This window comes from Vitis riparia, chromosome 7, assembly GCF_004353265.1.
Source record: "Vitis riparia cultivar Riparia Gloire de Montpellier isolate 1030 chromosome 7, EGFV_Vit.rip_1.0, whole genome shotgun sequence".
Taxonomy (NCBI): domain Eukaryota; kingdom Viridiplantae; phylum Streptophyta; class Magnoliopsida; order Vitales; family Vitaceae; genus Vitis; species Vitis riparia.
In genome coordinates this window covers 9961132-9976226 of record NC_048437.1, presented here as the reverse complement: position 1 = coordinate 9976226, position 15095 = coordinate 9961132, and the positions used below count along the sequence as shown (strand labels likewise).

At 32.5% G+C, this 15095-nt stretch overlaps 3 protein-coding genes across 6 annotated transcripts; all 3 read left to right on the top strand.

The window, feature by feature from the left end:
• The first annotated feature begins 3103 nt into the window (after positions 1 to 3103).
• On the top strand, positions 3104 to 5073 carry LOC117918989 (probable cinnamyl alcohol dehydrogenase 1). Its single transcript, XM_034835992.1, has 7 exons — positions 3104 to 3159; positions 3265 to 3356; positions 3422 to 3535; positions 3610 to 3840; positions 4053 to 4338; positions 4419 to 4572; positions 4656 to 5073. Exons 2-7 carry the CDS (start codon positions 3265 to 3267, stop codon positions 4850 to 4852), a joined length of 1074 nt encoding a protein of 357 aa, XP_034691883.1. The 5' UTR covers positions 3104 to 3159; the 3' UTR covers positions 4853 to 5073.
• Positions 5074 to 5631: 558 nt separating this feature from the next.
• Positions 5632 to 7709, top strand: LOC117918941 (probable cinnamyl alcohol dehydrogenase 1). Its single transcript, XM_034835929.1, has 7 exons — positions 5632 to 5693; positions 5787 to 5865; positions 5984 to 6097; positions 6251 to 6481; positions 6693 to 6978; positions 7061 to 7214; positions 7302 to 7709. The coding sequence occupies exons 2-7, from the start codon at positions 5792 to 5794 to the stop codon at positions 7496 to 7498; spliced, it is 1056 nt and encodes a 351-aa protein (XP_034691820.1). The 5' UTR covers positions 5632 to 5693; positions 5787 to 5791; the 3' UTR covers positions 7499 to 7709.
• Positions 7710 to 10189: 2480 nt separating this feature from the next.
• On the top strand, positions 10190 to 14635 carry LOC117917373. Of its 4 annotated transcripts, none has more exons than XM_034833622.1 (7): positions 10190 to 10272; positions 11060 to 11417; positions 12131 to 13260; positions 13440 to 13560; positions 13694 to 13881; positions 13973 to 14181; positions 14271 to 14635. In XM_034833622.1, the coding sequence occupies exons 2-4, from the start codon at positions 11075 to 11077 to the stop codon at positions 13521 to 13523; spliced, it is 1557 nt and encodes a 518-aa protein (XP_034689513.1). In that variant the 5' UTR covers positions 10190 to 10272; positions 11060 to 11074; the 3' UTR covers positions 13524 to 13560; positions 13694 to 13881; positions 13973 to 14181; positions 14271 to 14635. The 4 variants fall into 4 exon arrangements, with proteins under 4 accessions (XP_034689513.1, XP_034689510.1, XP_034689512.1 ...); XM_034833619.1 differs by having other exon boundaries at positions 13691 to 13881; XM_034833621.1 differs by having other exon boundaries at positions 13683 to 13881.
• The last annotated feature ends 460 nt before the right edge of the window (positions 14636 to 15095 follow it).

Sequence of the window (15095 nt, the reverse complement as noted above, 5' to 3'; positions counted from 1 at the left end):
TGACATATGCAGATTTCTTATATCTACCATTTTCGTCTCAATTAACTTTTTTTTGAATTTTTAAAAAAATATATTTTTTTATTTTTAATTGCATTAAAATAATATATATTATATAAATAATTAAAATATTTATAATTTTTATAACAATTTTATTAATGTTTATTTATTTAAAAATAGGAAAATAGAAATTATTTTGTATTATTTGTGAAGAGTTGTTTTAAAAAATAATTATAGAAATATATAAAATAATTAAAATTAAAATACTAAATAAAATTTATTTGTAAAACATGTTTAAAATATTTTAAGTTTCAAAAAGATTTTTATTTTATAAAACATCGCAGTGTTTAAAATTTGTTTTCAAATTGTTTTTTGTAACCGTTTTTTGAAATAGTTGGCAAACGGGTCCATAATATTTCCGACAAAAATGGAACGCACACTTATTAGAGGGTCAATGCAGGCATGAGTACTCCTATAGAATGAAGTAGACTTTGACTTGACTTTGAACCAGCGGGGGCTACTGTAGGATTGCTGATGGCTACCCACTGCTATGTGCTGGAATTACCGTATACTCCCCATGTTCCGACCGAAAAATCTTAGGCTAGGTGGCCTTGGTCACATGGCCTATCTAAGATCCCTAATGGCTTTCACTAGCTTTCTACTCGATCCCTCCCCTGGCTTTCCTCCCAGGAATCTTGCCGGCTTTCCTTATAACTTTAAATTATATTATTTGGAAACTTTTGGTAGAATGTTCTTACGGACAAGAAAGGCGGGAATACCGATCTAGATTATGCATATGTTCAAATATTATATCATATTGAATAAAAAATATATATCTTAAAATATATTTTTTAATAGGATAGAATATTAATAGATATTAAATTAAATGAACGTGATAATCTTGGATATTAAATCAAATAGGTATGATATCCCATGGTAATATATTTAATATGTAATTTTTATATTTAGTTTGTAAAATAAATAAAAAATAAAATAGAACATATATTATTTTTCAATGTTTAAAGTATAAATTATATTACATTTTAATATTTTAATTTTAAAAAAATGTAATTTTTTTACGTTTAACAATATTCATGATTAAAATATTTAAACTTTATAAATAAAAAAATTTTATATTATGTTTTTCAATATATAAAAATAATTTTTATATATTGAATAATACATATTAATTTAAAGCCTTTAAATAGGAGTTGAAAGCCCAAACTAATCATTAGATGCGGTTTGACTATGTTTGGTTCTCTGAAAGTTTGAAGGAAAGTACGGAATAAAGAAAATAAAAAAGAAAATTACAAAGAAAGAAAAAGTAAAGAAAAATAAAAATTAGATTTAAAGTTAATAAATTATTTTTGTATATTACTTTAATATTTTTTTTTCACTTATTTAACTCTTCTATATAAATATTAAATAATCTAAAAATATACAAATTTCTCAATAATTTTAATTATATTTTACTTTCTTTCACATTTTCCATAACAAAACCAAACATAGGAAAATAATTTTTTTTAACATTTTTTTTTTCCTAATACTTTATGGGAATCAAACATAGCCTTTGAGATCGACTAATTGATCAACTAGTTGAACCAAATACTAGCCATTGAGATTACCATTGCTCAATCCATTCAATTAACCCTCAACCGGTCCTAAACATGTTAAATACATACTTCTAGAAAAGAGAAAATGCAAGTGCACATCCACCAATTGAGCCTAATTGGCTCAACTGATTCCTCATACTTCAACCACTTGCATTATAAAATGTATTAAAAAAAACTCCGATTTGAGGCTTAGAACCTTTGATAACTTGTATTCAATTTCTTGAAGTCCATTAAAACAAGTTTAAGAAGAATTAAGTTATAAGGATTTTTTTAAAATAAAAAACAAAAAAAGGAAATTGTACAATTTAAAAAATAAAAAATAAAACCAATTTAAGCACTTTGATAATTTTAAGTTTTTAAATAAAAATGAAATGTATGGTCTTAATACACCAATTCCCTTATAAAAGATCTTAGATAAATGGTTATCATTGATCTTCTCTTCGAGATGTTTTCTTTCCTTTTTAATTAAAAAAAAAAAAATTCCCTTTTGGCTTGACATATCTTCGATTGCTTCTTTAAAAATCTTTTGACCCAAATACACTTTAAATATATTATTAGTTTCAAACAAACTGAGATTAAGCAAACCTTGGTTTCACGCTTTGATTGCTTAAACTTGTTATCATTTATACGAATGAGGATCTTGGGTTCTCAAATTGAATTCATAAATGTGATTGGAAATCAAGGCAAAGTTTCAGTGGCAAGATCAAATTTAGACTTTGTTTGAATTGAATTGTCTATGATCTTCTTATGCTTCATTTGGATTCATTAAATTCACCAGGAGAGGACTATGGACTACTGGACTAGGGTAGCAGCAATATTCTAGGAAATGCTCTGCTTTGGAACAACAATGAGCTTTGAAGATAACACTCTTTTTCTCATGAGTTGTGCAAGACTTTGAAGATAGACATGGAGAGTAGTTTCTTGTTCTAAGTCTCTTGAATTTGTAATTTCTTGCATATAAATGGTGTTGAGCATTAAAACATTACCACATTTATTTTCATGAAACAAGAATGTTGGAGTTTTCACACCAAGTGGAAACAGTGAATCTATCAGTTTGAATGTGTAGCTTGGATCTCTCAATTCTACTTTATTTTTCAACTTGTTTTTCTTACATCTCTCCCAAGATTTTCCAATTTTATTCCATTTTCCTTCTTTTTCTCTCAAATTTTCCCTTTCATCTTCAATCATTTTCTATCTCTAGAAGACCTGTGCTTCGAGCTAAATGGAAGGCTGGGGTTGTTCCTTCTTCGAGTTTCGGTGAAGGTATGCGATTAGTCTCTTTGTTTGCTAACAGTTTGATGGAGAGGAATGGAAATGAATGGGAGAAAACACATGGAACCCACACAGAGGTCACTGCATACATCAGTCCATGGACTCCGTCAAGGAGAAAACACATGGGGATACAAAGTCAAAGAAGCTGGCGAAGCAGAGAAGTAAACTCCAGACAATGAGTTTAAATTGGGTGTCATGTGTAAGCTGTATGTGGCCTTCATCTTCGCTGCCCATCACTTATCCATTTTCTGAGCTGTGTGTGAATCTAGTCTTCTATGTGAGTTAAATTTCTATCTAGCTGCAATTACAATATATGCTACTATTCCCAATTTTCTTGATTTCATTCTATGGCTAAAACCAACAATTCTCTCATGTTTTATAGATGAGTAAACCAGATATGATGAACAAGAACTGCCTTGGATGGGCAGCAAGAGACGAATCTGGAGTTCTATCGCCTTACACATTTACTCGAAGGTACATATATGTAGCAGTGCATGCTAAAAAATGTTTCAAATCTTGATTGACTAAACTTTGTACAGGGAAGTTGGGGATGAGGATGTTTCACTAAAAATTACACACTGTGGAATTTGTTATGCTGATATGCTCTTTACCAAGAATAGGTTGGGAGACTCAAGATATCCGTTGGTTCCTGGGTGAGTCTTTGGCTTTGCATCTATAATTCAAACGACAAATTGTAGGTAATCTTTTTGTTTGGAATGTGTACTAGGCATGAGATTGTTGGGATTGTGAAAGAGGTTGGTTCCAATGTTCATCACTTCAAAGTTGGCCATAGAGTTGGAGTTGGAGCATATGTCAATTCATGCAGAGAATGCGAGTCTTGTAACCAGAGTCTAGAAGTTTATTGCTCAAAGGGATCAGTCTATACAAGTAATGGGGTTGATGCCGATGGCACGATTACAAATGGAGGATATTCTAGTTTCATTGTCGTCCATGAAAGGTGATCAGCTCAATATTAACCGATGATTATCTGGAGTTCTTCTCCATTTTTGTATCATTTGGACTTCTTTAGAACGATGATAGAAGGACTTTAATTTACCGTTGGACTTCATTGAATGAAACTATGCATACTTTGAAGCAAAATTAGGCTAATTAAGAGTGAGGGCTGATTTTTTTCTTTTGTTTTCTTCCTGGTTTTGGTTGAATCAACAGGTACTGTTTCAGGATACCTGATGAGTACCCATTAGCTTTAGCAGCACCCTTGCTATGTCCTGGAATTACCGCCTACTCTCCCATGGTGCGCCACAAGATGAACCAACCTGGTAAATCTCTGGGAGTGATTGGGCTAGGTGGTGTTGGTCACTTGGCTGTCAAGTTTGGGAAGGCCTTCGGATTGAATGTAACAGTTTTCAGCACAAGTATATCCAAGAAAGAGGAGGCATTAAGTCTACTTGGAGCTGACAAATTTGTGGTCTCATCAGATGAACAACAGATGCAGGTAAAAGCCCTTAAAACCTATGCAAGGTTTGGGGTTTAAGATATTGGTAAATTGACGGTGATTATCTTGTATATATGCAGGCAATGGCTAATTCACTTGACTTTATAATTGACACTGCATCTGGGGATCACTCACTTGATCCCTATATGTCATGTTTGAAGACTGCTGGTGTCCTAGCCCTAGTGGGCTTCCCTGGTGATCAAATCAAACTCAGTCCTGCAAGTCTCCTTAGGGGTAAATTATACATTCATCAATTTTTTTTTTTTTCAGAAGACATATAGTTAAGTTAGAATACTAATTGAATATTTGTGGGGCAGGTATGAAAACCATCTCTGGAAGTCTAGTAGGTGGTGTGAAGGAGACTCAAGAAATGTTGGATTTTTGTGCTGCACACAAAATATACCCAAACATCGAAATAGTTCCAATCCAGTATGTAAATGAAGCTTGGGAGAGGCTGACAAAGGGCGATGTGAAGTACCGGTTTGTAATTGATGTTGAGAACTCCCTGAAGTGATCACAATAGAGTGGAAGAGGAACGTGGTTTTTCTGATTACTCTATGGTGGGCTTTAATCAAATACATAGTGATTCAAGTCATTGAATGATCATCAAATCTATCATATGTAAGATAATCCTTTTTTTGTTAAGTAGGTTCGATCCTTTTGTAATCAGTTACAGTTGTCAACATAAAATAAGAGAGTAATAATGTTGGATTGTGTTCTAGATGTTGATGATAAACTAATGACTACTTCATTTTTAATACAATGGTTTTTCTAGCTTATCGTTCTCGGTTTCGCATGGTAGATCATGGATAAAAATGTTTATGAACAAGGGAATGCCCAACAAAAGAAATGCCTGATTTGAAAAGATGTTCAAAATAAACTTTTGGCATAGGTGGATTAAAGAATTAAGAAAAACAGAACAATCCACAGTTGGTTGGTAATTAGCTTATTTTTTCTTTTGATTTTTCGTTTTATATATCAATAATTCTGACCTTACAATCAATGATATTTAACAAACATAGATCCAGTTTTGAATTATTAGTTAAATACTTGCATATGTCATGTGAAAATGGTATAATCCTCATGGCATCATATTATATATCTGCTTATATTTGACCATGTTCTTTAAGTACTGGCATATCCATGGAACCCACACAGAGGTCACTGCATACATCAGGCCTTGCACCGAGTCATAAGGAAACATGACCGCAGCCTGATTATATTACATTGTAAAAGAAGCAGGTTAAACAGTTAAGTAGACTTCATTGTGCATATATATATATATATGATCCACTCCTTGACCTGAGACCAATGCTTCTTCACTGCCATAACTGTACTGATCTCTAGTCTTGCAGGTAAATTTCTCTCCTCTACTGATGTTTGTGTCCAGCTTTGTACTAATCCTGATCATATGTTTCTCTTAAGCCAAGGACCATATGTGTGTGTAGATCATATGATGGAGAATTGCCTAGGATGGGCAGCAAGAGATCCATCTGGGGTTCTTTCACCTTATTCATTTAACCGCAGGTAACAAATTCGTCGGCGATAACCATACATGCTTAACATATAGAAATTAAGTTCAATTCACCTATCTTTTTAGGGTATCTAGAACTCAAGTATATTGGATTGAATAAATTTTATACAGAGTTGTCGGAAGTGATGATGTTTCTCTGAAAATCACCCACTGTGGGATCTGCTATGCTGATATAATCCATACCAGGAACAAATTTGGAAACTCAAAATATCCTGTAGTTCCAGGGTAAGTCCACGTTTTGCACCTATGATTAAAATAACCGAAGCGGGTATTTGTCTCCTTGTCTTCTCGTCTTCTCATCCAATCCAACTTAATTTTACTAATCTTTGCTTGGATTGGTTCATGTAATCTACCATGTATTTATGTTGTGCATACAAGACATGAGATTGTTGGTATAGTGAAAGAGGTGGGTTCCAATGTTGGTGTCTTCAAAGTTGGTGACAGCGTAGGAGTGGGAACATATGTCAACTCATGTAGAGAGTGTGAAAACTGCAAGGAGGTGCTAGAAATTCATTGCTCAAAGGGCCCAGTCTTCACATTTGGTGGGGTTGATGTGGATGGCACCATCACAAAGGGTGGATATTCCAGTTTTATCGTTGTTCATCAAAGGTGAGAGCCCTCAATATCTTTTGATTTTGTTACTGTGGCTGAAATTTTCCTATATGATAAGCATGGACAACTGAAATCAGAATTATTTTAGGTTTCCATGGGGTGTTTAAGGAAGCATCCCTTGTGCTTTGATGTCCATAGTGCGACCAAAAACCTAGAAACAAGGACTAATATGTTGTTTTCATTTTTTTTGGTTTGGTTGAATTAACAGGTACTGCTATAGGATTGCTAATGACTACCCATTAGGTTTAGCAGCACCACTGCTATGTGCCGGAATTACTGTATACTCCCCCATGATCCGCCATAAGATGAACCAGCCCGGCAAATCTCTAGGTGTGATCGGACTAGGTGGCCTTGGTCACATGGCTGTCAAGTTTGGGAAGGCCTTCAGATTGAATGTAACAGTTTTCAGCACCAGTATGTCCAAGAAAGAGGAGGCCTTAACTCTGCTTGGAGCTGACAAATTCGTACTCTCATCTGATGAACAAGATATGAAGGTAAACACCCTTAAACCCTATACATAAGGAAGCAAAGTTTTTCAGGTTTAGGGTTTATCATGATATGGGTGATTGGATCCAGGCCATGGCTAAGTCACTTGACTTTATAATCAACACAGCATCTGGGGATCACCCATTTGATCCATACATGTCACTCTTGAAGACTGCAGGCATCCTGGTCCTTGTGGGCTTCCCTAGCCCTGAAATCAAACTCAGTACCATAAGCCTTCTCACCGGTACCATTTTCTTCCTACCATACTTAAGTTGTGGTTACTAGTTAATGATGAAACAAAAGTAATGAATGAACTGAAATGTGTGACAAGGTATGAGGACCGTGTGTGGAAGTGTCACAGGAGGCACAAAAGACACACAAGAAATGCTGGATTTTTGTGCTGCCCACAAGATATATCCAGAGGTGGAAATGGTGGCAATTCAGAATGTGAATGAAGCTCTGGAGAGGGTGATCAAGCGAGATGTCAAGTACAGGTTTGTGATTGAAATTGAGAAATCTTTGAAGTGATGGGGGAGAAATGGAAGAAAATGGATTAGAAGGCAGACAAGCCTGCAATATTCAAGTGCTTAGGCTTCATGATTCTGTTTAGATTATGGATAACTAATTGGAGTTATATGCCAATAGACATGAAGTGAAAAAAACTAATGATTTCTTTCTATGTTAATGGAAAAATGGAAGGTTTGTGTTGAATAAACCGTCTCTTTGGAGGGTCTTGAGAGGGTTTTTCTTTTCTTTTCTTTTTTCCTTTTTTTAATTTAATTTATTTATTTATTTTTAAATTTGGTTCAACTACAGTATTAAAGTTATTTTATTTTGTTTCATGAAAACTGATGTCTTGTTTCTTTGATCAGTGTGGTTATATTTTTTGATTTATTAAAGGAAATAAAAAAAAAAGAAAAGAATTTAAATTTTTTTGTCTAATTTAGCTTAGAAGATATAAGAAAAACTCAATTACAGTAAAATTATTTTACAATGCATACATTTTGGAACTTTTGGAATATATTTTAAAAGTCATATCATAAAAATATATTTTGAAAGATAATGGAATGAGTTTGTCGAGTTGTCCACTCCATCCTATGATAAAGATAAATAGGTTTGGTTCAAGTTTGGAAAATTTTTTAACGTTGTTAACAAGAATCGGGTATGACTTTATCTCACCTTAACCTTATTACATATAACGTTAAATAAAAATTATTTTAATTGATTTTTTTTTCAATTTTTTAATATATATAAAATATTATTTTTCATAAAAATAAATTATAAATATTTATTTATTTATATATTATATTTATTTTTAATAAAATCTAAATTAAAAAAAATAAATTAAACAAGATAGGATGAGTATGATAATAGATATAAATGATCAGGATAAGATTAGAATAAAGGTAATTTGTCTCGGTCCCACAATATTGTCATCCTTAATCCTAATAGTCTTATTCCATACCATATACCTCTTTTAACTAAAGATCTAATGCAAAAAATGACATTATTGTGGCTTGTCTCATTTAATTTACATAGATGATCACAAATCTTACTTTAACATGTGTTTGGTTCATGAAAACCTCAGTAGAGAGCTTCTTTTTATATTTAAATATAAAAATTATCATATTTGAGTGCATATAACTTAAAAAATATTAAATTCTATTTTGTAAAGTTTTTCAAAATAGTTTTCAATTATTTTTAATAATAAAATTTTATTTGAAAACTTAAATATAAGAAATATAAGCCTTATTTGATAACTGATTTTGAAAACAATTTTGAAAAAATAGTTTTTAAGAATAGTTTTTGAAAACTGTTAATTTTCTAATGTTTTGTAGAACAAATGTGAAACCTAAAATTGTTTTTAATATTTTTAAACATGTTTTAAATTTTTTTTTATGTCCATAACTTTATTTTTAATCATTATATATATTTATATAATTATTTTTTAAAACAACTAAAAGAAGTTATTTGAAAACACCCTATTTTCTGATAAAAAAATATTTGATTACCAAACGTATATTTCGGTTTTTTTTGTTCTAAAAAATAGAAAACCGTTTTTAAAAATAATTGTCAAATAGGGCCATATATTTTTTTTCTTTTAGCTTTTTATTTGTGAAGGTACTGTGGATTTATGTACAATGCACAATGCAAAAGATCTTAATATATATATATATATATATATATATATATATATATATATATATATATATATATTGCCACATTTTCAATTGTTTTCTGGGTTGTTTGATTAAAAGAGTCATTGAAAACCCGATTTTAAAAATCTAATATTTCATCCTTTTTTTGGTTACATTTTGACAAAAATACTTTCATTATTTTTTTTATAAATATAACTTTTCCTTTTAAAACACACATATAAATACTTAAAATAGTTAAAGATAGTTATGTAAAAAATGGTTACTCTTCAAATAAAAACACGGAAAATGTTAAATTCACAAATATGGAGATTATTCCATCATTATTAATCCATTAATAAAAAAACATTTGAAATAAATGGAGGCCGTTGGAAAAATAATATATGTTTTAAAAAAATATAAAACCATTTTTTATCAAGAATTTATTCAACATTCTAAAAAAATATCAAAGTAAAACCTCAATAAATAAAATAATGTACAACATAAACATAATATTCTCTATAATTTAACAAATATTTATTTATCAATACATTAATAACTTCGTTAATATAATAATTTCTCTTGTTCTCAAGCTTATTATTTTATAGGAATTTTCTTATATATTAATTCAACATAAATCAAATCTTTTCTCAACTTACAGAATTATTTAAAAATGAATAGACCCAACTTCTGCCAAGATGAAACAAAACAAATTGTCCGCTTTAAGAACAAATAATAAATAAAAAATAAATTTTTAATAATTAAATGTAATCCGTAATTTTTGTGAATATTAGTAAGAAAGATTTAAATAAATTTATATCAATTCTTGAGCAATTTTCAAAATCACTAAACCCTATATTGAAACTAAAACACAAAAACAAAAAAAAAAATCTTATTTGTATTACACTTGGAGAAATATGACTTTTATTCTTAAATTTAGCTTCCGACCAAACAAACACGCCCTTTGGAAATAATGAAAGGGCCGGGCTTGGGCCTAGGAGTACGAACCCAGCCAGTGTGTGGGCCTTTATTAATTATTTAGGAAATATGGGGTTGTATTGTAAATACAAGAAAATTTGCCTGTCTACAGAGAGAGACAGAGAGACAGAGAGCACCATAGATGGTAAAGCTGTGATGTAAAGTCTCTTCTTTGTGGTTTGATTTCAGGTATCATCCTATTTCAACCTTTTAGGATTGTAAATTTTTTATCTTTTTCCAATTTTTACTATCAAATCATCGTTCGTTCTGAAAATTGAAATTAAGGTTTGTAGTGAAGTTGTGGGGTTTAGGGTTTCTCTTCTTGACACCCCTCTGTCATTTCTTGTATGTTTTTTCTTCATTTCCTTCTAGGTTTTTCTGGTTTCCACTGTTAATCATTATTCGCTGTATCCAAAAATAAATAAATAAAGATATTGATTATTGCCATGTATGAAGAGCAAAACCCTATGACAATGCTCAAATGGGATTTTTTTTTTTTTTTGATAGATATTTAATTATTAAAAAAATTAATAAATGGGAATTTTTTATTTTAATGAGATGAAGAACTGGGTAATAGGTAATGGATAGCTTTGAATTTGCCCCAATTTTTGGTATATAAGCTCCACAAATGAGATTACTGGACTTGCATAATTACAAAGGATGGATTTCGAGCTGGAAATGGAGAATCTGAAGTGTATTTAGATTACCCTTTTGGTATTGAGTAATGGGGATTATGGGAGGGAAGGTACCTCCTCATACTGTTTGCTTGGATTGATTTGTGTATGTTTGTGTGTATACTCCATATACATTGATATAATGTCCTGATCATGTTGGTTGAGTATCCTCCTTTTTCATGGTTTTAGTTTTATCATGGTTTATATTAAGCTTGCAAAAGAGATTTATGCAGTGCTTATGTTCTCGTGTGGCTGTGCCATTTAGTGTTGTATTTGAAGTAATTTTTATGGAAAATGTTTAGTGTTTCAGATATAAAATGGTTCAGTTGCTTCTGTCTGAACCAAGCTGGAGCGATGGTGGAGATGAAGACTCTATCAAGCTTAGAATTTCTCTCTTAAATAAGTTGGAATCAATTATCTGTTCATTGATTTCATCAAGAGCTCGGTCTGAGGCTCGAGTATGGCTTTGCAATGCTATGGCGGGCATAAGCTCTATCATGCCCCGCCATCAGCGTGACTTATTTGTTGACCTATTTAGGTCTAAGCCATGGAAGCGTGGCCTAGCTGCTCAACTGTGGCGGATGATTTTTGAGAAGATGCCACACAAAGCAGGGAAAATTATAGCCAAGAAAAGTTATATGCTTGAGAATTTCTTTAAAGGTTAGTTGGTTTTTAGAACTTTCTGCTATTAGTTCATGTTTTAGTCTGTTTTTCCATGATGACATTTCTTGCATTCTCCTTTCTACAACTTCCTTCTTTTAGAATTTCATTTTTACTTAAATTAGGTTGTTTAGTAGCTTTAACCTAGTCTTTGTAGTTGCAGGTTTCAGTTCTGGGAAATATGCTGTATAAAGTTCTATGTTTCTAAATAACCTAGTTCACTTGATGTTTGGGAAAGTATGAGTAATTATCAGGGACATTAGTTAGTAAGCTACCAATTTGACCCAAAAGCTTTATCCATTAGGTGATAGTTAGCCAATAATGTATACCAAGCTAATTCGGGCCATAGTCTTGATACCTTGTTTGATGGCCAACCATTTTCAAGCTTGCATTTGAGCTTAATAAATGGGGGAAGTAAACAAGTAGTGAGGTTTGAACTCATTACCTTCTTAAAACCAAGCCTCCGATGCCCTGTTAAGCTACCAATTAACCTAAAAACTAAAGCTTTTGGTGAACTGACAGATCAATAACTTATATCAAGCTAATTCAAATTATGGCCTTAGCCCTAGTATACCTCCTTCTTCTATGTTGTAAATTTGCTTTACCAAATTCACATTAATACATGTAATATAAATGTGTGATTGGTGGGCATACTCCTGCTTAATGTGAATCTTTAAGGAATCCTGATTGTGTGATTATTTTTAACAATGCAGGAAATCCAACGCGTATAATGCATTGGTTTTCTAATTTTTCGACTGGTGGTGGATTGGAGACTAGAAAAGGTGCTAAGGCATTATCCCAATTTGCCTTTGTGAATCGGGACATTTGTTGGGAGGAACTTGAATGGCAAGGAAAACATGGGCAATCACCTGCAATGGTTGCAACAAAGCCGCATTACTTTCTTGATTTGGATGTCCAGAGGACAGTGGAAAATTTCCTTGAATATGTGCCTGAATTTTGGTCCTCCGATGAGTTTGCTGAGTCACTTAAAGATGGCGAGATTTTGTCTATTGATAGAAAGTTCTTTGTAGATGTTTTTGTTGATCTGATGTATAAAGAGGATTCAAAAAGTGTGTGGGAAGCAATAGACGAGTTCCTAATGGAGGAATCTTTCTCTTCTCTCTGTCAACACCTTCTTATTGTTATTGAAGAGCCAGACTTCTGCCTTTTCCTGGAATTGATTCATAAATATATCAACCCGAAAATGGAACATAAGGATTTTGGACGTTCATCCTGTTGGCTTGAGATTATACTTTCTAAGTGCAGTCATTTTGAGTCTATTGATCACATACTTCTGTTAAATGCTGTTATTAATCAAGGACGCCAGCTCCTACGGCTTGTACATGATGAAGATACACAAGAGGAACAAGCAAAAATAAAGGATGTTGTGTTGCAAATTCGCACAATCTCAAGCAATGCCAATGGCTTGGCCCCAATCTTGAAATGCTTCAAGACAAAGACCACAGAAGTCATAAAATGGTTGGGTCTTCAGTCTTGGGTTCTCCATTATAGATTGTCAGAGGAATGCTTGACACCTGAGTCTTGGGAATCTTTATTCCTAAATAATGGAATAAGTTTTCACAAATCGGATAAATATGCATTGCTACATGATGATGGATTTGCAGAAGAAAATGGGTCAGATTTGGATGATAGGACCTCAATCAGAGCTAGACGCAAGAAGAAAGAAAAAAGTAGAAAGAAAAGGAGAAAAAACTTTGACCATGATGACATCTACAAGAATGAGCTGTTGGATTTTGGTACATCCAGTGATAGGCTGGGTTTGAGATCTCATACTGGAAGTTGGTTACTCAGTACTGATGGGTACTCTACTTCATGGAGCAGTGTAAGTTTTTCACTTAGAAAAGCAATGAAATCTAATCTGTTGAACTATTTTTTCATGGTCTTTTCTTGTGTCATCGTCTCATTATTTTGTGCCTAAAGAACATTGTCGTTAGCCTATGCTGGGCATGTAAGGGAATTGTCTATACATTTTACAGATTTTTATCAATTGATACCTTGCAGGTGGATTTACCAGAACACCTATCTAAGCATTGCTTTTCTACATGGATGAGTTGGATATTTTCCAAGGCTAGCTCTGTGGCTTAGATCTCTTGACATGGTTTTGTGATCTAAACTCTCAATGGTAGGACTGAATATTTACCTTTTATAATTTGGAAAAGTTAATACAATGTGTCTTTGAATTAGCTACAATTTATTTTGCTTTCCCATTCATTTTTATTTTTCCTCTACGCTGATGGTCTTAAGGTATGCAGCAGTGGTCTGGTTTCACCTTTGGAGAGGGTCGTCGGTGCTCGTGGAGATCCTCAAAGGCTTTAACATTAAGTACATTCATTTGGAGGAATAAAAAAAGTATGCCTTTCTATTAAGGAAGTCTTCAGATTGCTGTGTATAATCTCACTGATGACTTTGGAGGTATTGTGGACGGTGTGGTACTTGTCAAATGGTACGTGCAGGTTTTGAATTACAATTTCATCTTGAGCTTGATGAGTCTAAGAGAAAAAGTCCACTGAATGAAAATTGACATGGTCCTGCAGGCTGATGCTCATTAAGATTCCATGGCTTCAATCCAGATGCAGTGATCAGTTTTTCCCATTCCCATTTATGTGTCATGCAGTGCTTAGTTCTTTCATCTTAACAAGAATGCTTGAAGTGGCTGTGTCTTGGGCTTTAAAGTGGCCAAATATGCAGCTGAGAATTTTCAACCCTCTCTTTGGTGGGGTGGTTGGGAGGTTGCTTTGTTTAGGTAACATGATGGCAAAGCATTGAAACAGAGAATTTTTCTCCTATTCATTTTAAAATTATCTGTTTCATTTAAATTGTGCCTGGTTGCAGGACAATGTAATGGTAGATGGAAGTCTCCATTGGCGAGACTCAAAATATAATCAGCAGAAGATGGAGCAATTGAGCATCCAGATTCCAGACTTATTATGAAGCTTGACGGGGGGAGCATCTTGCAGGAAGCTATGCCTGAGCCGGTGATGAACTTCTATGGTAGTTGGGGTACCTGTATTCATTGTGTTCAAGTTTTGGTACTCCTTCCTTGTTGGGCAAGCTTATTTGAGGATGAATTTTGATCTTATAAATTTGTGAACATCATTATGGGCACTATTATTGATCAACCATAACTCCTCCCAAGTGGGAAAACCATTTACAAAATTTGAAGTGAATAGAAACCTGTTTTCAATTATTTCACCTTACCAAATATCCAACAATTGACTCCAAAAGCAGGTTACTCGGCATCACCACCTGAATTTGATTTGTAGGATTATCTTCCATTATTGTCATGAAGGGGGGTGTAAGCAAATCTATTAAAATTTTGAAAATTTTGAAAACTGATTTTGTCAACTTGATTTTTTGTTTTCTTGTCTCCAAACAGATAAAATCTGAACCAAAATCGACTTTTTAAAAAATTTGAAATGTTTTTATATATTAGATTCTATTAGAGTAAATCATTGTTATTAAATTATGGTAAGATTAATTTATATATATATATATATATCATATTTTGGGTAAAAGATTTAAATATATTATGAATTTTAAATTTAATTTGGTTTCGATTAGTTTTAAAATTAAATTAGACTTAAAACCTATTAATTATGCGTCCAACAAATCATTTAAACTGAAATTGACTTTAACCAAGCTTGATTTGGCTTAGTT